Genomic DNA, 22483 nt, shown 5'->3' on the forward strand with positions numbered 1-22483 from the left:
TTGTGTATCGCAGTCAAAAGTGATCTTGTGGTTCTCACTTATCATGTTTAGTGCAATACCATAAACCCTGAATAACATCATGGGACCCATATGTGCTACTAGTGATGCTGGAAGTGTTCCCAAGAAGCAGAGAAAAGTTATTACAAGACAAAATCTAAAGAAAAAAATTAAATTGCTTGATATGTCTGCAGCTACAGTTGCCCACCATTTCAAGATAAATGAATCCAGTATAAGGACTACTGTAAAAAAAAAAAAAATTTCGTAAAGCCATCACTGCTATACTAGCAGGTGCAAAAACCATTGTACCTTTTGCAAAATACCTTTTTATTTCACATTAAAAGTACAGCTTATATATGGGCGCAGAATTGCTACAAAAAAGGCACACCTATACTCATATGATTCAAAAAGAGTAAAGTCATATAATGACAACTTAAAGCAAACGGAAGGTGAACGTTACAAAGCTGGAGAATTTAAAGCCAGCAAAGGATAGTTTGATAATTTTAGAAAGAGGTTTCACTTTAAAAATGTTAAGAGAACAGGAAAAACAGTTTCTGCTGACCAAGAGGCAGCTGACCAGTCTTCAAGATGCCATTAAGAAAATCGCTCAAGAGAAAGGATATCTGCCTGCACAGGTTTTTAATGCAGATCAAAGTGCCCTACTCTGGGGAAAAAAAAAAATGCCACAAAGGACACTTATTAGTAAGGAAGAGAAGTGAGCACCACTTTAAAGCAAGAAGAAATAACATTAATCTACTCATTTGTGCAAATGAAGCTGGGTTTATGATCAGGACTGCCCTTATCTGTAAAGCTGCTAACCCTCAAAAGCCTTGAAGGGAAACGATAAACACCAGCTGCCAGTCCTTTTGGCCAGTAATGTGTAACAAGGAGGCCTGGACAACAAGAACCCCTTTTCTGGACTGGTTTCCACTGACGCTTTGTCCCTGAAGCCAGCAAGTACCTTGCCAGTAAGGGATTGCCTTTTAAAGTTCTTCTGATAATGGACAATGTCCCTGACCAACCAGAATCCAGTAAGTTCAACGCCACAGGCATCAAAATGGTCTACTTGCTCCTAAACACAATATCTCTAAATCAGCCTACAGATCAGGGGTTCATAGAACCCTTAAAAGTCATTAAACATAGTACTCAATGGAAAAGACTGTCAACACTATTGAAAACAACCCTGCTAGAATATCATGAAAGTCTGGAAGAATTATACCACTGAAAATGCCATTGTTGTTCTAAAGTCATCAAGTCCCCCCAAAAATAAATACCTGTTGGAGAAAACTGTGTCCAGACATTATGTATGATTTCACAGAACTTATGACAGAACCAATCAACAAAAACATCAGAGATTATGGTTACAGTATAAAATGTGGGGAATGAAAGACTTCAAGATATAGATCTTAGAGAAATTAGAGAGCAAATAGACACCAGCCAGGAATGATGGCTCACGTCTGTAATCCCAGCACTTTGGGATGCCAAGGTGGGAGAATCACCTGAGGTCAGGAGTTCGAGACCAGCCTGGCCAACATGGTGAAACCCTGTATCTACTACAAACACAGAAAATTAGCTGGGCATGGTGGCACATGCCTGTAAAACCCAGCTACTCCAGAGGCTTAGGCAGGAGAATTGCTTGAAACCATGAGGCAGAGGATGCAGTGAGCCCAGAGAGCATCACTGCACTCCAGCCCGGGTAGCAGAGTGAGACTCTGTCTCCAAAAAAAGGCTGGGAGAGGTGGCTCACACCTGTGATCCCGGCACTTTGGGAGGCCGAGACGGGTGGATGACCTTAAGTCAGGAGTTCAAGAGACCAGCCTGGCCAACATGGCGAAATCCTGTGTCTACTAAAAATACAAAAATTAGCTGGGCGGGTGGCGAGCACATGTAATCCTTGTTACTTGGAAGTCTGAGACAGGAGAATCGCTTGAACCTGGGAGGCGGAGGTTGCCGTAAGCTGAGATCACGCCACTGCACTCCAGCCTGGACGACAAGAGTGAAACTCTGTCTCAAAAACAAAAAAGACACTACACCAGAGGAACTAATAGAGGATGACTTGATGGAGTGCTTCTGAAGTGGTGCCAGATGATGAGGAAGAAAATGCTGAAGAAGGGGTGCCTAAATTAACATTAGCTAATTTGGCAGAAGAGTTCCAATTATTCAAGACTGCTTTTGCTTCTTTGGTGACGCAGACCCTTGTATTACGAGGGCACTGAAATTAAAGCAAATAGTGGAAGGAGGATTGGTATCACACAGAAACATTGTTAGAGAAATGAAAAAAGCAAAAAGACAGAAATTACAATGTATTTCTGTAAACAGAGTGTACCTGCCTCTCCTTCCATCTCCATCTCTTCTGCCTCTGCAGAGAAGACTTTTATGTTGATCCAGTTAACAAATAGTAAATATATTTTCTCTTCCTTATGATTTTCTTAAAAACTTTTTTCTCCTCTGGCTTACTTTATTGTAAGAATACAGTGTATAACACATATTACATACAAAATGTGTTAATCCATTGTTTGTGCTAACAGCTTTAAGGCTTCTCATCATTTAGGCTACTAGTAGGCTACAGTAGTTAAGTTCTGGGGGAATCAAAAGTTACATGTGAATTTTTAAAGTTTTAAGATTCATAAAATGTTTCATAAATTTGCATGTCATCCTTGCACAGGGGCCATGCTCATCTTCTCTGTATTGTTCCAAATTCAGTATATCTGCTGCCGAAGTGAGCACACGTGGAGTTTTGACTGTGCAGGTCAGTGCCACTAACTCCTGCATTGTTCAAGGGTAAACAGTATATAATTTCATCCTTAAATATTTCAGCATATGTCTCTAACAGATGAGGACCACTATAATTCCTCTGCTTTTATTTTTAAGTATGAAGGATTACTGTAGGGATTATAATATACATTTTTAACTTATAACTGACTTCAGGTTGATATTGAATTAATTATAATAAAACAGAGCAATTTTGCTCCAATATAGTTCCATATCTTTTTCCCTTTTGTGTTACTCTTGTCAATATATTTATGTTATAATCTCAACACTATAGTGCTATAACTATTGATTTAAATAGGGGTATCCAATTTGTTGGCTTCCCTGGGCCACAATGGAAGAACAATTGTCTGGGGCCACACATAAAATACACTACCACTAACGACAGCTGAAGAGCTTAAAAAAAAAAAAAAAAAAAAAAACCAGCAAAAATATCTCATAATCTTTTAAGATAGTTTACAAATTTGTGTTGGGCTGCATTCAAAGCCGTCCTGGGCCACATGCAGCCTGTGGGCCATAGGTTAGACAAGCTTGATTTAAATAATTTCATGTTCTTTCAAAGAAATTAAGAGAAGGAAACAGACACACACACACACACACACACACACACACACACACACACACACACAGCCTTTTACCTTTTACATCCACTCACATACTTACCATTTCAGATTTACACTCTTCCTTTTTTTTGGAGACAGAGTCTTACTCTGTCACCCAGGCTAGAGTGCAGTGGGGTGATCTTGGCTCACTGAAACTTCTGCCTCCTGGGTTCAAGCAATTCTCCTGTCTCAGCCTCTTGAGTAGCTGGGATTACCACGATCAGTTAATTTTTGTAATTTTAGTAGAGATGGGGTTTCATCATGTTGGCCAGGCTGGTCTTGAACTCCTGACCTTAAGTAATCCACCTGCCTCGGCCTCCCAAAGTGATAGTTTACAGGTGTGAGCCACCGCATCCAGCCCATTCCTTCTTTTTTCATTCCTTCTTGTGGATTCGTTTTATCATCTTATGGTATTCCTTATGGCTTGAAGGACTCCTTTTTTTTTTTTTTTTTGAGTCGGAGTGTCGCTCTGTTGCCCAGGCTGGAGTGCAGCTGCACCATCTTGGCTCACCACAACCTCCGTTTCCCAGGTTCAAGAGATTCTCCTGCCTCAGCCTTCCGAGTAGCTGGCACTACAGGTATGTGCCACCATGCCTCGCTAATTTTTGTATTTTTAGTAGAGATGGGGTTTCACCATGTTGGCCAGGCTGGTCTCGAACTCCTGACTTTGTGATCCACCCGCCTCAGCCTCCCAAAGTGCTGGGATTACAGGCGTGAGCCACTGCACCGAGCTGAAGGACTTCTTCTAGTATTTCTGGTATGGCAGATCTAGCAACACATTCTCCAAATTTCTCCTTTCTGTTTCTCTGGTAATGGTTTTTTACTCTTCATCTTTGGAAGACAATCTTATTAAATTTATAATTCGTGGTTGGCCATTTTGTTGACTTTCATTGAATATGTCATTCCACTGTCTTCTGGGCTCCACTGTTTCTGACAAGCTAACTCTTAATCCTATTGCTACTGCTCTCTACATTAGTTGTTTATCTCTTGTTGCTTTCAAGATTTTTTGTCTTTGTCTTTCAACAACGTGACTATGTTGTGTCTACATGTGGAACTTTTGTGTTTGTTTTATTTGGGTTTTGTTAAGCTTCTTGAATCTGTAGATTGTCTCTCATTAAATTTGGGAGGTTTTCAGTGATTTCTTCAAGTATTTTTTCTGCCTCTATCCCTCTCTCCTTTCCTTCTGGGACTCCCATTATACATACTTCAGTGCACATGATGGTGTTCCACACATTTCTGAGGCTCTGATAATATTTCTTCAATCTTCTTTCTTCTCTGTTCTTCAGAATGGATTTCTATTAATCTTCATGTTTTTCTATTGTTTCTTTCATCATCTTAAATCTGCTAATTAACTTATTCAGTTAATTTTAAATTTTTGCATTGTACTTCTCACCAGAAATTCCATTTGGGTTTTCATAAACCCAATTCCATTTGGGTTTTCATTATTTCCATAATATGGAAAACCCAAATTCCATATTGGGTTTTCATATATATGAGATTCTCTACTTCTTGTTTTCATATTTTCTTGTAATTCTTTGAATATATTCATTAAAAGGCCTCTGAAGTCTTTGCCTGCTAAATCCAACATACAGGCCTACTGAGAAGCCATTTCTATTGTCTGCTTCTTTTCCCTGAGTATGGTCACATTTTACTGTTTCTTTGCTTGGTTGTAGTTTTTCTTGAAAGTAGACATTTTTGGATAATACAGTAACTAAGGATTTTAATTGTGTTTTGCTTTTTTTGGTTTTGTTTTGTTTTGTTTTGAGACAGAGCCTTGCTCTGTCAACCAGGCTGAAAGGCAGTGGCATGATCTCGGCTCCCTGCAACCTCTGCCTCCGGGTTCAAGTGATTCTCCTACTTCAGCCTCCAGAGTAACTGGGACTACAGGCCCTTGCCACCCTGCCCAGCTCATTTTTGTATTTTTAGTAGAGATGGGGTTTCATCATGTTGGCCACGCTGGTCTTGAACTCCTGACTTCAAGTGATCCCCCACCTCGGCCTCATAAGTGCTGGGATTACAGGCATGAGTCACCGAATCTGGCGGATTTCAATTTTTAACTATAGATTTTAATTTTTTGTAATTATAAAAGTTTCCAGTTTTTTAAAGGGAATCTTTAACGTAAACTGAATAATCTGTTTCCTCCATAGTGAGTTACTTCTGCTATCTCTGCTCAGAATTTTTATTTTATTTTATTTTTTGAGACAGAGTCTCGCTCTGTCGCCCAGGCTGGAGTGCAGTGGCCGGATCTCACCTCACTGCAAGCTCCGCCTCCCGGGTTTACGCCATTCTCCTGCCTCAGCCTCCCGAGTAGCTGGGACTACAGGCGCCCGCCAACTTGCCCGGCTAGTTTTTTTTTTTTGTATTTTTTAGTAGAGACGGGATTTTGCCGTGTTAGCTAGGTTGGTCTTGATCTCCTGACCTCAGCGATCCACCCGTCTCGGCCTCCCAAAGTGCTGGGATTATAGGCTTGAGCCACCGCGCCCGACCTATGAATTTTTATTCTTACTTTTGTTTTTTAGCCTGTCTTCCTAGGAGTCCTAGTTGTGTTTGAATAAATTAGTAGTCAACCAATCATTTGGGCAGAGGTTGTGTTCAAATATTGCAATATTTGTGGCTTCCATCAGGCTTCCACCCCTCTGAGAAATGATCTGTTGTTGGTTAGGGAGCATGTTCAAAGTTCACCCAGTTCTTAGATTTTGCTTGACTTTTACTTTCCATTAATGTCTCTATGTTTCCTAGTCAGCCAGGGATGTATGGAGAGCACAGCTAATCCTTTTATAGCATTCTCATTTCTAAGATTTGGCAGTTAAATTTTCGGCTGGTCCAGTACTCTTACCACAACCCCACATTATTGAAGCTGTAGGTTTTTCCTGTTTGTTTCCACCAAGTTCACTACTTCTAATTAACAAAAGCTGTGGGCTTTTATTACTTGTCCATGTTGAATCCATTCTCTCTGACAGGAAAGCTTAGGGTTTTTGCACCCAGTGCCACTCTGGTAACAAACTACAGATCTTACTGACCAAGCATGGGGGTACATGTGTATTGACAAGAAGGCCACAGACTTCCACTGCTTTTATCTGAAGCTCTATCAGTTTTTCAGGAAAAAATATTTCCCAATGTGTGTGTGTGTGTGTGTGTGTGTGTGTTTTAATCTTTGGTGAATTTCCAGAGCCCTGATGTAATGTTTTTGACAATATATTCCAGTTTTTTTATACTTGCTTTTTGCGGACAGATTTGCCTATCTCTTCAAACCAACAGAGCCAGGAGTCTCTTCATCTATGATTATCTCAACTAAACTCTAATATAAATACCTCTATTATTAGTCCCATATTACAGATAAGGAAACTAAGACATACAAAAATCATTAATCTATCTCAAGATTATGTAGCTGCTAAATAGAAGAACTTGCAAACTAGGCATTTTGCTTCCACAGCCTTTAGGTACTTTTTTTTTTTTTTTTAATGGATATAAAAATCCTTAAAATACCATATAAGTACAATAATAGAAGCAGGTATAGGTGCTACAGGAGCATGAAGGAAAGATTCTATTTTTGGAAACTGAGTATAGCAGATAGGATATAAAGACGAAGCACCATAGTCCATCATTTATAAAAATACCATGTTTTTAGGGATACAAATATCAGTAAAATTTCCAAATATTTAAGACAGTTAATTGCATTAAAAACCTTTTAGTAGATTTCTCACTAATTTAACTTACTCTCTTGCCAGTACCCCTTCCCACTGGAGGATGTGCCTCAGCAGCTTGACGAATTGTACAAACCATTAGTTCTATAAGAGCACTCTCTTGACGATCAGACATTGCTAAAGTAAAACAAAATACATGAGCATGAGTAGACAGTTTTACAATAACCATGTATTAAAAACAAACACATTATAAAAAAAATGAAAACATTCTATTACTGCTTATTTTAAAGACTAAAGCTCTGTACTTTGCTATTTCTTTTTTTTTTTTTTTTTTAAGTAATTATGTGCTTGCTGTCATAAGTCAAACAGGAAAGAGATACAAAGTAAAGAATAAGAGGATAAACTCTGGTCTCTTCTAATGCTACCTTTCTGAGTTAGGCAATTCTAAAATTTTACTGTGTTTCCTTCTACATAATTTCAAAACTCATATAATAGGACTTTTTTTTAATAAAAAAGGCTATGCGGTATGTTTTTAAAAACTTAACAGTTAATATTTTTCAAGTCAATATACACATATAATAATCTTAATAAATTACTATCTAATGTATGTACCATAATTTAGTCAGCCTTCTACTTATGGTCATTCAAATAATTTCCTGATTTTTGACACTGAACAATGGTTCAATAAACATCATTAATAGACATATATTTATGCAACTGATACATTTATTTCTGTACAATAATTCTCCAAAGAATAATGGATTCAAATGGCAAGATCTTGATACTGAGAAATCATAAGATTATTTATTATAATGTGTATCCCCAACTGCAATGTTATGAATGTTTGGTTCCTTATATCCCTGTGAACACTAGATGTTAATAAACCATTTTAATTTTTTCCAGTCCAGTTGTTGAAAAGGGGTATTTGGTTATCATTTTGCTCCTTCCTATCTACTAATTAGTTAAGTGGAATATATTTTCTATTTTTCCCTAAGATTTGTCTATGTTTATTCTTCACCCGTTTTTGTGCTACTATTCACCTTTCTTATCAATTTGAGAACTCTTGTATGGTAGGGGTAGTACTTTTTAACCTTTTGAATGATGCAAGTATTTTCTCCCGGTTTGTCATTTGTTATCAGACACTTTATGGTATCCTTTGTCAGACAGAAACTGTTATTTATTTATTTATTTATTTTGAGACGGTGTCTCACTGTCGCCTAGGCTGGAGTGCGGTGGCCGGATCTCAGCTCACTGAAACCTCCGCCTCCCGGGTTTATGCCATTCTCCTGCCTCAGCCTCCCGAGTAGCTGGGGCTACAGGTGCCCGCCACCATGCCCGGCTAGTTTTTTGTATTTTCTTAGTAGAGACGGGGGTTTCACGCTGTTAGCCAGGATGGTCTCGATCTCCTGACCTCGTGATCCGCCCGTCTCAGCCTCCCAAAGTGCTGGGATTACAGGCTTGAGCCATTGCGCCCGGCCAGAAATTATTAATTTTTAAAAAGTCACATCTGTCTCCTTTTGTTTTATGGCTTCCAGGTTTCTTGTACTGCCTTCAAAGATCTTTCTGTCCTGGAGGTTACACTAATATGTTCTTCATTTTCTTCTAATTTATTTCGTCTTTTGCTGTCTCATGTGCTCGCTTGCTCTTTTGCTCTTCCTTCCTTTCACTTTTCCCGTCTCTCTTGCTTTGGTATTTTTAACCTATTTGGCATTTATTTCTGACGATAGTAGGTGGGCCTGTTGATTCCCAGCAAATAGCCAGTTGTCTCCACCACTGTTAAACCAGATTTCCCTTTTTAATTTAAATGTCATTTTTAAACATGGTTCAGGTATTTTTGGATTCTTTAGTTTCACTAATCTATTTGTATATTTCTATGACAATACTTTACTGCTTTGATTATACTCGACCTATGGAGTAATTTGTTATAACTTAATATGTAACTTAATTCAACCAACTTGAATATATAAGCAAGTTTCCCCTATCTAGCCCTTTTTCTAAAATTTTGTGTAATTTCTATAATGCTAATAGAAATTACTTTATTAAGAATTTTCTATGTCTAAAGCACTGTCATAAGTGGCTTATATTTAATAACTTGTTTTATCCGCAAAACATTTCCAAGATATAGGAACTAATATTCTCACTTTACAGACAGGAGAATGAGCCACAGAGAGATGCACTTAGTTAGTAGTAGAGCTAATATATGAACTCAGGTAGTTTGACTCCAGAGTCAGTTCTCTTAAGCACTATGCTATACTGCCTTTTCAACATAAATTTAAAATTCTATATAAATTTTGAAATCATTTTGCTTAGTTAGTTCCTATTCACCATACCTCCCAGAACTCTCTCAAACCCACTGGAATTATGACTAGTACCATAAAAAAAAAAAAAAAAAAACAAACAAACAAACAAAAAAACACCTTTTCAGCTCAAAATACAATATAGCTTTTCACTTTTGAGATCTTAAGTCATTTAATTAAAACTATAGTTTCCTTCACATAGACTCTATACTTTTATGAATCCATTTTTAAAATTTTTATTTTTTTTTTTTTTGAGACGGAATTTCACTCTGTCACCCAGGCTGGAATGCAGTGGGGCGATCTTGGCTCACTGCAACCTCTGCCACCTAGGTTCAAGCGATTCTCCTGCCTCAGCCTCGAGTAGCTGGGATTACAGGCGGCTGCCACCGTGCCTGGCTGATTTTTATAGTTTTAGTAGAGATGGGGTTTCATCATCTTGGCCAGGCTGATCTTGAACCCCTGACCTTGTGATTCACCCGTCTTGACCTACCAAAGCACTGGGATTACAGGTGTGAGGCACTGCGCCCAGCCTGTTTTTTTGAGACAATCTTGCTCTGTCGCCCAGGCCAGAGGGCAGTAGCATGATCTCAGCTCACGGCAACCTCTGCCTCCCAGGTTCAAATGATTCTCCTGCTTTAGCCTCCTGAGTAGCTGGGATTACAGGTGTGCCACTACACCTGGCTAATTTTTGTATTTTTAGGAGAGTCGAGATTTTACCATGATGGCCAGGCTGGTCTCAAACTCTTGACCTCAAGTGATCCACCGGCCTCAGCCTCCCACAGTGCTGAGATTCCAAGCATGAGTCACCACACCTGTCCTCATTCTTATATATTTTTAAACGCAGGAATTTTTTTTGTTGTTGTTGTTTTTGGAGGTGGAGTCTCACTCTGTCACCCAGGCTGGAGCGCAGTGGCGTGATCTTGGCTTACTGCAACCTCTTACCTCCTGGGTTTAAGCAATTCTCCTGCCTCAGCTTCCCAAGTAGCTGGGATTACAGGCATGTGCCACCACACCCAGCTAAATTTTTGTATTTTTAGTAGAGACAGGGTTTCACCATGTTGGCGTGGCTGGTCTCGAACTCCTGACCTCAGGTGATCCACCCACCTCGGCCTCCCAAAGTGCCAGACTACAGGTGTGAGACACTGTGCCCAGCCTTAAACTCAGATTTTGATAATTCGAATAGTTTAGTTCTGTCTTTCTCCTTCCTTCTGTATACTTATTTATATTGAAGACCAGTAGATGCAGGTATTATAGACACAGAACGAGGTATAAATTTTTTAAGAATTCAATTAACTCACAAAGGTTTAAAAGTTTACATTGATTATTTTAAACTAAGTTGGAGCAAAATCAAGGAAAAGGCAAAAAAGATACAACGACATCTTGTTCTTTATTCTGTACCAAAATTATCCTATAAAAATATGTATGTACATCTTAATTCCGCGTTTTAACAATTGTCTTTAAAAAAAAAAAAAAAACACATGAACTTTAGCTTATCTTAGGAAAAACAAATGAAACATCGGCTTGTCCATCTGTACCCAAATGCCTAGTAATACAAAAAAAGCTTTTTGCTCAATAACAACTAAAGTTCTATTTTTATGATTTCAGAAATTCCTACCTTTTCACATTTGGTTGCAGCTAAAGGAAGTACAAGGCTGCCTATGAACTAAATGCATTGTCTGTTATTTAGGAAGAAAATATAGTCTTATGGAAAGTGAGGCAGGACAGAACAACTTATCTCAAGAATAGAAACATTCTCCCATTATCGTGGGAGTAAAATCCACAGTAGAGTTGAAGTATAACTCAATGTTGCACACTGTTCAATTCCATCAATTTTGTTACTTTATCATTTGAAGCCATCCATTTAGAAACTTTCTCTGAACGGGGAGATAAGGTAAACTGAAAAGCAGTTGAAATTTAATTGAAATTCCTTTTGGGATATGACAGCAAAACCACGTAATAAAATTGAAAGCAAATAAGTCTTTAGCCACGGACAAGAGCCAAACAGTTACACTGATTGAAACAAATGGGTAGCTGTTCACGGTACAAACTGTCATTTCAACTTTCTAACACAACATATAACTATATAACTTTCTACAACACAGCATCTCCATTTCCTCACTATTGATTTTAGTCTTATCACCTTGAACTGTGGCTTCTCTCTTTTAGTATCATTGAATATATATAGTATCATTGAATCATGCTTTAAAATCACCAATGACCTAAATCATCACAAAATGATTTGTGTAGCCTTTTTTTCTCCTCTGCAATATATATTATGAACTATGGCTCTCTTGAACATCCTCTTTACTGGGCTTGCAAAGGTTATAATTATCTCTTATCCTTTTTATAGTTAGGTAGAACTCTCATTCTTTCTCGCTCTTCCTGCTTTCATCTCCTATCGAATCTTTAACTCAGCCATGGGCTCTTTCCCTCTTTATAAGTCATCTCCTTCTTTTATATTTTTACCATCATTCCTCACAGAGACCACTGCAATGATTATGTATTCTTCCAAACAACGTCTATGAAAGGCATTTTTCTTAAAATATGAATTGGATCACATTATTCCCCTGTTTAAAATCTTCAAAAGCACCTTATTACATTTAGGATGAGATAAATTCACTTATAAACTAAAATGCTCTATATCATCTGACTTCTGCTTCTATTACATCTTGTATCATTGGTTCATTATGTTCCAGCTATTGCATCTCCTAGAACATAACATCATTCATGTTTCAGATACTTTGAAATTGTTATTTCCTCTATGTAGATAGCTCTTTTATGACACTTTCCCTGTCTGGTCCCTTATCGTTTAGTTTCTTTTCTTTTCTTTTCTTTTTTTTTTTTGAGATGGAGTCTCGCTCTGTTGTCCAGGCTGGAGTGCAGTGGCACGATCTTGCCTGCCGGGTTCCTGTGATTCTCCTGCCTCAGTCTCCTGAGTAGCTGGGATGACAAGGCGTGTGCCACCACACCCAGCTAATTTTTTGGATTTTTAGTAGAAATAGGGTTTCACCATGCTGGCCAGGCTGGTCTCGAATTCCTAACCGCAAGTGATCTGCCGGCCTTGGCTGCCCAAAGTGCTAGGATTAAAGGCATGAGCCACCGTGCCTGGCTGCCTTATCATTTAGTTTCTTGGCTCACAGGTGGCCTGCTCAGGAAGGTCTTCCATCAGGATTCAATCTAAAGATAGATTCCCTATAATTATCCACCAAAGCTAATAACTAACTCTTGAAATTATTTTGAATATTTACTCAATTTTGGTCTGCCTTTCCCAGGAGAATGTAAGTTCCATATTGGCAGTGAGCTTATCTAGTGTAACACTATACGCTCGGCACTTAGCATCATATTTGACTCATATAGTCAATAAATATTTTTAAATTATTAATGAATTAATAATTCCTGCTTTTAAGAATCTTATTATTTATAGCTATTTCATTCATCGACTGGATTACAGAATTTTAATACTAGAAATGACCAAAGAAGATTATCTAGTTAAAGTTTCTCAGCCGGGTGTGGTGGCTCATGCCTGTAATCCCAGCACTTTGGGAGGCCGAGGCAGGCAGATCACTTGAGGTCAGTAGTTCGTGACCAGCCTGGCCAACATGGTGAAACCCATGTCTACTAAAAATACAAAAATTAGCCAGGCGTGGTGGTGGGCGCCTGTAATCCCAGCTACTAGAGAGGCTGACACACGAGAATCGCTTGAACCTAGGAGGTGGAGGTTGCAGTGAGCTGAGATCCGCCACTGCACTACAGCCTGGGTGGGAAAGCAAGACTCAGTCTCAAAAAAAAAAGAAAAAAAAACCATAAAAAAATAAAAAAAGTTTCTCATTTTACAGTTTAAGAAGCTGAGATCCAGAAGTTACATGATTTGGTTATGATCTTGTTACCTGGTGGCAGAGCTGTTGACAAGAACCAGATCCTCACATTATACTAAAAATTTATTCAGCAACTTGATTTTTCTGTAAAACACTCCCACACACACCCCCACCCATAAAAACACTGTAAGACAGTCTTAAGGCCACTGTGATTTAAACTGATGTTGGTAGTCTGTCACAGTGTGTCTATTTTCCCAAAATTTAGTCCTACATCTTCAACTGCCAACTAGAGCCTTCTCCACTGGAATTCTAACACATTCCACCTATCTAAAAAATTACTTTAAAAAAAAGTTACTGGTAGCATTTTGTTATAAAATACAGCAAAATACTAGCACAGAAAATTAACTTAGATGCCACTCCATGCCAGAGCTTATATGTGGTATGCATGTGGTACAACATGCCTACAGATAAAATGTATTAAAAAAATCAAGCCATTATGTAGATAAAGTTTTGCAACTGTTATGCCTAATTTCCTAGACTCTGCCTACCTAGATTCAATCAGTAAAACTGTGGTTGACTTTTAAAACTGTTCCCATCTGGTAAGTTACTTTTCTACCTAAGACCAACCAACCAAACCCAAGCCGAGCCAAACCAACCTTTTGACCGGAAGTTTAAAAAACCCACTGTAAACAGAATTTAAACCACAATGAAACACCTAATAGTATATATTTTAACAAGTAAAATGCACCTAGAGCACCTTCATGACTAAAAGACTTAGTAATTATTATTTACTGACTTATACATCTTATTAACATGAAAGAAAGTTAACAATACCAAAGCATACTATCTTGTCTCTTCTTTTTATATATATATTTATTTATTTTTGGAGACCGAGTCTCACTCTGTTGCCCAGGCTGGAGTGCAGTGGCACGATCTTGGCTCACTGCAAGCTTCATCAACCGGGTTCACGCCATTCTCCTGCCTCAGCCTCCAGAGTAGCTGGGACTACCGGCAACCGCCACCAGGCCCAGCTAATTTTTTGTATTTTTAGTAAAGACGGGGTTTCACCATGTTAGCCAGGATGGTCTTGATCTCCTGACCTTGTGATCCACCCACCTTAGCCTCCCAAAGTGCTGGGATTATAGGCGTGAACCACCGCACCTGGCCCTTAATTTATATTATTTGCCTTCCTTCTCCTTGGAAATAACCTTATAGAACATGGGGTGATATACAGAAAATGAGTTGGAATAAGGAATGAGAAGCTCTACCTTATTCTGGCAATTTTATGACTACAAACAAGGTAAGGAAAATGAATGGAACCTACCAGTGAATACTAACCTGAGGCCCTTTACTCAAGTGTTAAGGCAGTAGACATTAGAGGGAAATTGATTTTTATCAGGGAGAATATTAAGGTTAGTTAGAAACAGAATGTGTAAGCTGGGGAGTAGTGGTGGCTCACGCCTGTAATCTCAGCACTTTGGGAGGCTGAGGCAGGAGGACTGCTTGAGCCCAGGAGTTTGAGACCAGCTTAGGCAACATGGCAAAACCCCATCTCTAATGAAAATACAAAAAATAAGGCATGGTGGTGCACGCCTGTAGTTCCAGCTACTTGGGAGGCTGAGGTCAGAGGGATGCTTAAGCTGAGGAGGCAGAAGTTGCAGTGAGCCGAGAATCACATCACTGCACTCCAACCTGGGCAACAGAGCGTATGTTCATGGTCCTGTGATCACAAAAGTGAAGGGAATTCAAAATACATTGGACAGTTTCACCTAGTGAGCAGAGGGCCCTGTCAACTTAACAACAGGACCATCTTCTTCTTTTTTTTTTGAGATGAAGTCTCACTCTGTTGCCCAGGGTGGAGTGAAGCAGCGAGATCTCAGCTCACTGCAATCTCTGCCTCTAGGGTTTAAGTGATCCTCCTGCCTCAGCCTCTCAAGTAGATGGGATTACAAGCGCCCGCCACCAAACCTAGCTAATTTTTGTATTTTTAGTAGAGACGGGGTTTTACCATGTTGGCCAGGCTGGTCTTAAACTCCTGACTTCAGGTGATCCACCTACCTCAGCCTCCCAAAGTGCTGGGATTACTGGCATGAGTCATCATGCCTGGTCTAGGGCCACTTTCTTACTAAGGATACATGGAGTGAAAAACCATGTGCAAATAAAGTAAATAACAATTACAGCTAGAGACAAATATAGCATAATAAGCTCTTCCTTGAAAGGTCTGAGAAAAGTCTGGGAAGAATTTGTATCATACATAGTAAATAAGAAAAATGTTTTTAGTTTAGAAGAGGCATTTTGGGCCAGTTTACCAGTGTGTATCTAGGTTTAACACAAACTTGTTTCTCTCACTGAATTATGTCAAAGCCAGAATAGATAATACAAATTAGTATCACTGCTTGGAAGGAACACTGGGGGATGCTCATTCTCCCAGTAATCTGTATGGGCAGTCTACTGCAGAGGATGGCTCATTATGCTCTTGTAATATTTCAAAAGGATGAACCACACAGAAGGGTACAAGAAGCAGAAAAGGGACTCAATAGAACATTATCTTTCTTAATCTTCACAGCTATATAAGGTACACAAGGAAATAATCTCTGTTATAGAAAAAGGCAAACTAAGGATCAGAAAATTTGAGGATATAAGTAACAAGAGACAGAGTTAAAAATCTGAATTAATATTTCTTTAGATTCTGGCCAGACGCGGTGGCTCACGCCTGTAATTCAAGCACTATGGTAGGCCAAGGTGGGAGGATCACCTGAGGTCAGGAGTTCAAGACCAACCTGGTCAACATGGTGAAATCCTGTCTCTAATAAAAGTACAAAAATTAGCTGGGCGTGGTGGCATGTGCCTGCAGTCCCAGCTACTCAGGAGCCTGAGGGAGAAGAATCGCATGAATCTGGGAGGCAGAGGTTGCACTGAGCCGAGAATGTGCCACTGCACTCCAGCCTGGGCGACAGAGCAAGACTCAATCACACACACAAAAATTTTCTTTTGATTCTGAAGATCATGTTCAATCTACTGTGGGCCTTACATCAAGGCATCACTCACCTTCTAAGGCTGTTGTATGAATTAAATGAGTTACCAGTCCTTTAAAGTACTACTGTGGGCTAGTTTGAAAACCTAACCATACAAAGGAAAAAGCATTTCTAGTTCTAACAAGCTAATATGCATATAAGCTTTTAGAACACGACCTTTTTATTAGGTATACATGTTCAATTTGCTGTGCATATTATTAAGTAGCATATAAAAAGATGCATACTACAAAAACTATCATGTTACTCTTATGTCCCCGTTTCTCGAACAGCCAGGTAAATAACCTTATCTCTGATTTCCTGATTTTCATCTTAAAGAAAATATAACAAAAGAGGGGATGGCTGTGGTCTAATTAAATCATTATGTATAAAAGGTTCTCCCCAAGTTCATATATAAATCAAGCAAAAAAAAAAAAAAAAAAAAAAAAAAAATTCCAGATGCACTTAAAAAAAAAAAAAAACATTAAGTTACATCAGTATTTTGTATCTCAAATCAGCATCGAGAAAACCTTTATGGCCAGGTGCAGTGGCTCATGCTGTAATCCCAGCACTTTGGAAGGCTGAGGCAGGAAGATTACTTGAGGCAGTCTGGGGACCATAGTAAGATCCCCTGTCTCCACAAAAAATTTAAAAATTAGCTGAGTGTGGTGGCATGTGCCCATAGTCTCAGGTGGGAGGATCCCTTGAGCCCAGTAGTTCAAGGCTGCAGTGAGCTATGATTGGGCCATTGCACTCCAGCCTGGGTGACAGAGCAAGAGCCTGTCACTTAAATTTAAAAAGGAAAAAGTAAAGAAAAACTTTTTTGACTATTACATGACGCATATGGATTTTTAAAAACTTATGTGGCATGGTGGCAGTGTTAATACAGAAAGATGTTAGAAACGATTCAGACATTCTTGTTATAGAAAACAAATTGTTCTCTTGGCAAAAAGACAGCATGTTTATATAAGAAACAGTCTATATACAACTGTATTGCTCGTTTTTAAGAAGCGATCTATATACAACTGTATTGCCATCAATGGAAATACAAAATCATGTAAATTAACTTGTCAAAATACTATACCTTCCTCTCCTTGAACAGGTTCTTCTAATAGCAACTCTGTCATACATTCCCAGTCTTTCAACAGTTCTTGAGAGCTCTCCCATAAACTGTCCACCAAGTAGGCTGCATGTTCATGTAACTAAAAAGAAGAAATCAAGTGTGACCAAAGAATATTTAACAAACTACTAATACTAATTTAAGAATCATTTTCTTCATAATTAAAATGGCTTGGTCTCCATGATTCTAAACACCACTTAGAGAACAATATACATATTCACATTCCACTGTCAATAGTGTGGATGCAGTATGCAGAATCGACTTTTTACCATTTACAGTAGTAAAAGTAAGGATCTCCTAGACCAATGACATCATTTATAGATGAGGAAACAGCATAGCTAGTTATAAAATTTTCTGAAGTTACATGTTAGATCTAGGTCACTTTTCACTATTCCTTGTGGTCTCTTCAACTATCTTTATTTTTATTTTTATTTTTTAAAGGAAATTAATAATTTTCTCTCAGAATTCCATTAGAAACTTTTGGACCAGCTGTACTTACTTCACATCTCTGTCATCTTAGTCAAAGTAAAAAATGTAAGTTACTCCATGTCTCCACTATTCTACTCTCATTTCCACTGGACTCATTTCATTCCTTACTCTACCCCCATTTTTTGTTGGTCATTATTCTCTTGATAATTTTCTTTGGAGCCCATATTCCCACAGTAAACAAACATAGTCAAGGTCTTCATCAAACACTTCACACCAAATTCTACCACTAGACAGTCATTAAGCCTTGAAGAATATTATCCTTTTTTTTTTTTGAGATGGAGTCTTGCTCTATTGCCCAGGCTGGAGTGCAGTGGTGTAACCTCAGCTCACTGCAACCTCCACCTCCTGCGTTCAAGTGATTCTCCTGCCTCAGTCTCCCGAGTAGCTGGGATTACAGGCCCACACCACCATGCCTGGCTAATTTTTGTATTTTTAGTAGAGACGGGGTTTCATCACGTTGGCCAGGCTGGCCTTCAACTCCTGACCTCAAGAGATCTGCCTGCCTTGGCCTGCCAAAGTGCTAGGATTACAGGTGTGTGCCACCGTGCTGGGCCCTGAGAATATTACTCTAATGAAGCACAAGTTGTTGGCATTGTTCTGATTTCTTCTACTTACAAGTAACTTCTCCACCCTAATATAAAAGATCTTCCACTTTTGAGGCTCATTACATTCAGATAAACAGTCCTGGTAATCAGTGTTAGTCGAACTACAGACTGCAACCCATTCTTGGGTTGTTAAACCAATTCAACGCATTGAGAACAAAGATTCCAAAAATGATGCACAGTAGAAACAGTGCATAGCACATAGAAAGGGTAAATACTATTTTATTAACTGTAATTTGTTATATGTGCTTGTACTTCTGAGAGGTAATGTTTTTCTCATCATGAGTAGTGGCCCAAAAGCATGAAAGTCACCCTTCCAGATCTACTATCGGTTATCTACTGTTATCTTGGCACATTCAGCACCTGAGTTGGATTTCTTCCTAATTTCTAACTCTATAATCACTCTTCAGTGTGACTTTCTTTCCCCCCTTTGGAGACAGGGTCTCACAGTATTGTTGCGCAGGCTGCAGTGCGCGGGTGCAAGCATGGCTCACTGCAGCCTTGACTTCCTGGGCTCAAGTGATCCTCTGACCTTAGCCCCTGAGTACCTGGGACTATAGGAGTGTGCAACCTCACCCTGCACTTTTTTTGTGTGTGTGTATGTAGAGATGAGTTTACCGTGTTACTAGGCTGGTTTCACTGTGAATTTTAATGACTTATGTAATGCTCTGCCTCTTCTGACACTAATTCAGTACTTCAATTGCATTTCAAATACACACAACATGTCCCAGTGAATTCCATCAAAGCAAGAGTAAATAATATTGATTAGTATCTTTGCTTGTAAATAATATAGGCAAAGTTTGAGGGAGGTATCTTCAAACTTTCCTAATTCACATGTTCTGAGAAACTATCCTTAGACCATCCATAACATTACTCCAACAGTGACAGGCATAAGAGGTGCACAACTCAAGAGTCAAAGATGAACAACTGCAGCAGAAAAAAGAAAAATAAATTGTTTCAAAACTGTTGCTATTAACCCATGCTAAATTAAAGAGTTATTGTTAAATGGGCAGAGTTTCAGTTTGGGAAGATTTGAAAAATTTCTGGAGATAAATGGCAGTGATGATTGCCTAGCAATATAAATGTACTTAATGCCAATGAACTGTATACTTAATAAGGTAAATTTTGTTTTATATATTTTACAATAAAAAAATCAGCTGAATATGCTTTTATGCTTGATTATGTGTATTTCTGTAGAATAGGTATATAAAGATTTGCAATTGTATATATTTGGCAGAGTATACCTTCAATAAATATAAAATATCCCCTCCCTTTCTATCCCTTTTAATGTTTTTGGTCTTTAATTCTGGTTTATCTTGTATTGATATTGCCCCCTCTGCTATCTTTGTGTAACCATTTATTAGTTATTTCCAGCCTTTATCCAGCCTATTATTTATAAACTTCCTCTAATTTATTTTAACATGTGTTTGTAAATAGCATATAGCTATTTTTCATTTATTTCAATACCAAATGATAATCTGCATTTTAATAAAACATGTTAATTTATTTACATTTATTGGGATTACTACTGAAAATATTGCTGGCATTTTATTCTCTGTGCTCTATTTGTGATGTTTCCTTGATTACTTTATCTGTCCTTCATTCATGGTTTTATTTTCCAACATTTCTCCATTACCAAAATCCTTAGCCTGTTTATCACTTCTCTTCATTTAATTTGAACATTATACTCCTACATTTAAAAAATTAATAGATATTTGCCTTAAACATCAATGTCATAGTTTTTAGGTTTAGCTCTAAGGTTTTTTTTTCAAATTTATTTGCTCACCAGTGTTTCTTACACTCTTTTCCTTTTATTGTATTGATTTTTCACTTCCCAAGAAAACATGTTCAAGTAATAATCTGCATTTAGAGTCTATTAGGCAGTAATCTGACTGCATGTCCTTCGATTTAGTTCTTTCCCTTCATTGTTTTTTTTTTTAATTATTTTATTTTCAGACCGAGTCTCACTCTGTCGCCCAGGCTGGAATGCTGTGGCGTGATCTTGGCTCACTGCAACCTCCACCTCCCGGGTTCAAGTGATTCTCCTGCCTCAGCCTCCCGAGTAGCTGGGATTACAGGCACCTGCTACCACGCCGGGCTAATTTTTATATTTTTAGTAGAGACAGGCTTTCACCATGTTGGCCAGGCTGGTCCTGAACTCCTGACCTCAAGTGATCTGCCCGCCTCATCCTCCCCAAGTGTTGGGATTACAGGCATGAGCCACCATGCCTGGCCCCCCTTCATTGTTTCTGTTATCTTACATAGCTCCTACTATGCAATATAATAAAATTTCTCAATCTATACTGTACCTTAATTTCTTTCATACTTTTGATACAGAGTCCCGCTCTGTCGCCCAGGATGCAGTGGTGTGATCTCGGCTCACTGCCACCTCCTGCCTCACGGGTTCAAGCAATTCTCCTGCCTCAGCCTCCTGAGTAGCTGGGACTATAGGTGCATGCCACCATGCCACCCTGCTAATTTTTGTATTTTTAGTAGAGACTAGGTTTTACTATGTTGGCCAGGCTGGTCTCGAACTCCTGACCTCAGGTAATCCACCCGCCTCAGGTGCCCAAATTGCTGGAATTACAGGCGTGAGCCATCATGCCTGGCTTCTTTGGGAAATGTCTTCAACACATCTATAATAAGCTGTCAATTTTCCTGTCTAAAATGACTGTCACAATTAGCTTCATCATTCATAAGAAGGGTCACTGGCCAGGAGTGGTGGCTCATGCTTGTAATCCCAGCATTTTGGGAGGCCACGGTGGGCAAATCACGAGGTCAAGAGATTGAGACCATCTGGCAAACATGGTAAAACCCCCACCTCTACTAAAAACACAAAAATTAGCTGGGCGTGGTGGCACGTGACTGCAGTCCCACCTACTCAGGAGGCTGAGGCAGGAGAATCACTTGAACCCAGGAGGCGGAGGTTGCAGTGGGCCAAGATTGCGCCACTGCACTCCAGTCTGGCAACAGAGCGAGATTTGGTCTCCCAAAAAAAAAAAAAAAGGGAGGAGGAGGAGAGGGAGGGGAGCGGGGGAGGAGGGGGAGGAGGAGGAGGAGGAGGAGGAAGAGGAAGGAAGAGGAAGAGGAAGGAAGAGGAAGAGGAAAGAAGAGGAAGAAGAAAGAAGAAGAAGAAGGAAGAAGGAAGAAGGAAGAAGAAGAAGGAGAAGGGTGACCATACTACCAGATTATCCAGAAATGTTCTGGGTTGTTCTTGTTGTTTTGAAATAATTACTAATAGCATCTAGCATCCTTATCCCTCTGAAAAGCAAAGCATCACACTTTTTATTTTTTTTTGAGCTGGAGTCTCACACTGTCACCCAGGCTGGAGGACAGTGGCACAATCTCGGCTCTCTGCAAGCTTGCCTCCTGGATTCATGTTATTCTCCTGCCTCAGCCTCCAGAGTAGCTGGGACTACACGTGCCCGCCACCAGGCCCGGCTAATTTTTTGCATTTTTAGTAGAGACGGGGTTTCACCATGTTAGCCAGGATGGTCTCGATCTCCTGACCTCGTGATTTGCCCGCCTTAGCCTCCCAAAGTGCTGGGATTACAGGCGTGAGCCACCGCACCTGGCTGCATCACACTTTTTATAATAAATTCTGGAGTCATACTACCTCTAGGGAAATCCGGACTCATTACATTCAAGTACGACTTATCCAACTATCTGGCATGCATCTAAAATACAAGGTATTTTGTCATCTGAAATCAATGTCACAGGTTGAAACATCTTAAAAAATCACCTTTTGGTACCAAAAGAAAAGAAAGTTACAGACTTGTTTAGGCAGATCTCTTAATCACATTTTACCTGCACTGTAAACTGATTTCAATTCAGCATTTTATAATTCTATTAAAATGTTACTACTTCTCATTTCGGTAAAATAATCAGTTCAGTTAATCCCAGGTAGATGTCTGTGTATTGGTCTGTTCTCATGCTGCTAATAAAGACATATCCGAGACTGGGAAATTTTTAAGGGAAAGAGGTTTAATGGACTCACAGATCCACATGACTGGGGACGCCTCACAATCATGGCAAAAGATGAAGGAAGAACAAAGGGACATCTTACATGGTGGCAGGCAAGAGAGCTTGTGCAGGGGAACTCCCATTGATAAAAACATCAGATCTCGTGAGACTTAT

The 22483-nt window shown here is 39.2% G+C and overlaps 1 protein-coding gene and 1 non-coding gene across 4 annotated transcripts in view; both read right to left on the bottom strand.

Moving 5' to 3' along the window:
• STAG1 (stromal antigen 1) overlaps positions 1 to 22483 on the bottom strand; it is a 418468-nt gene that overhangs the window by 92162 nt on the left and 303823 nt on the right. For all 3 annotated transcript variants that reach the window (XM_030934393.1, XM_030934385.1, XM_010364825.2), the window contains 2 exons: positions 17220 to 17337; positions 7086 to 7189 (listed from right to left, as the gene is read on the bottom strand). In XM_030934393.1, the coding sequence (XP_030790253.1) occupies positions 7086 to 7189; positions 17220 to 17337 (222 nt within the window). The remainder of the gene's footprint in view (positions 1 to 7085; positions 7190 to 17219; positions 17338 to 22483) is intronic.
• LOC115900831 lies at positions 2618 to 2724 on the bottom strand. Its single transcript, XR_004060482.1, has one exon. It is a non-coding gene; the product is annotated as a U6 spliceosomal RNA (small nuclear RNA).

This window comes from Rhinopithecus roxellana, chromosome 1 (genome assembly GCF_007565055.1).
Source record: "Rhinopithecus roxellana isolate Shanxi Qingling chromosome 1, ASM756505v1, whole genome shotgun sequence".
NCBI lineage: Eukaryota > Metazoa > Chordata > Mammalia > Primates > Cercopithecidae > Rhinopithecus > Rhinopithecus roxellana.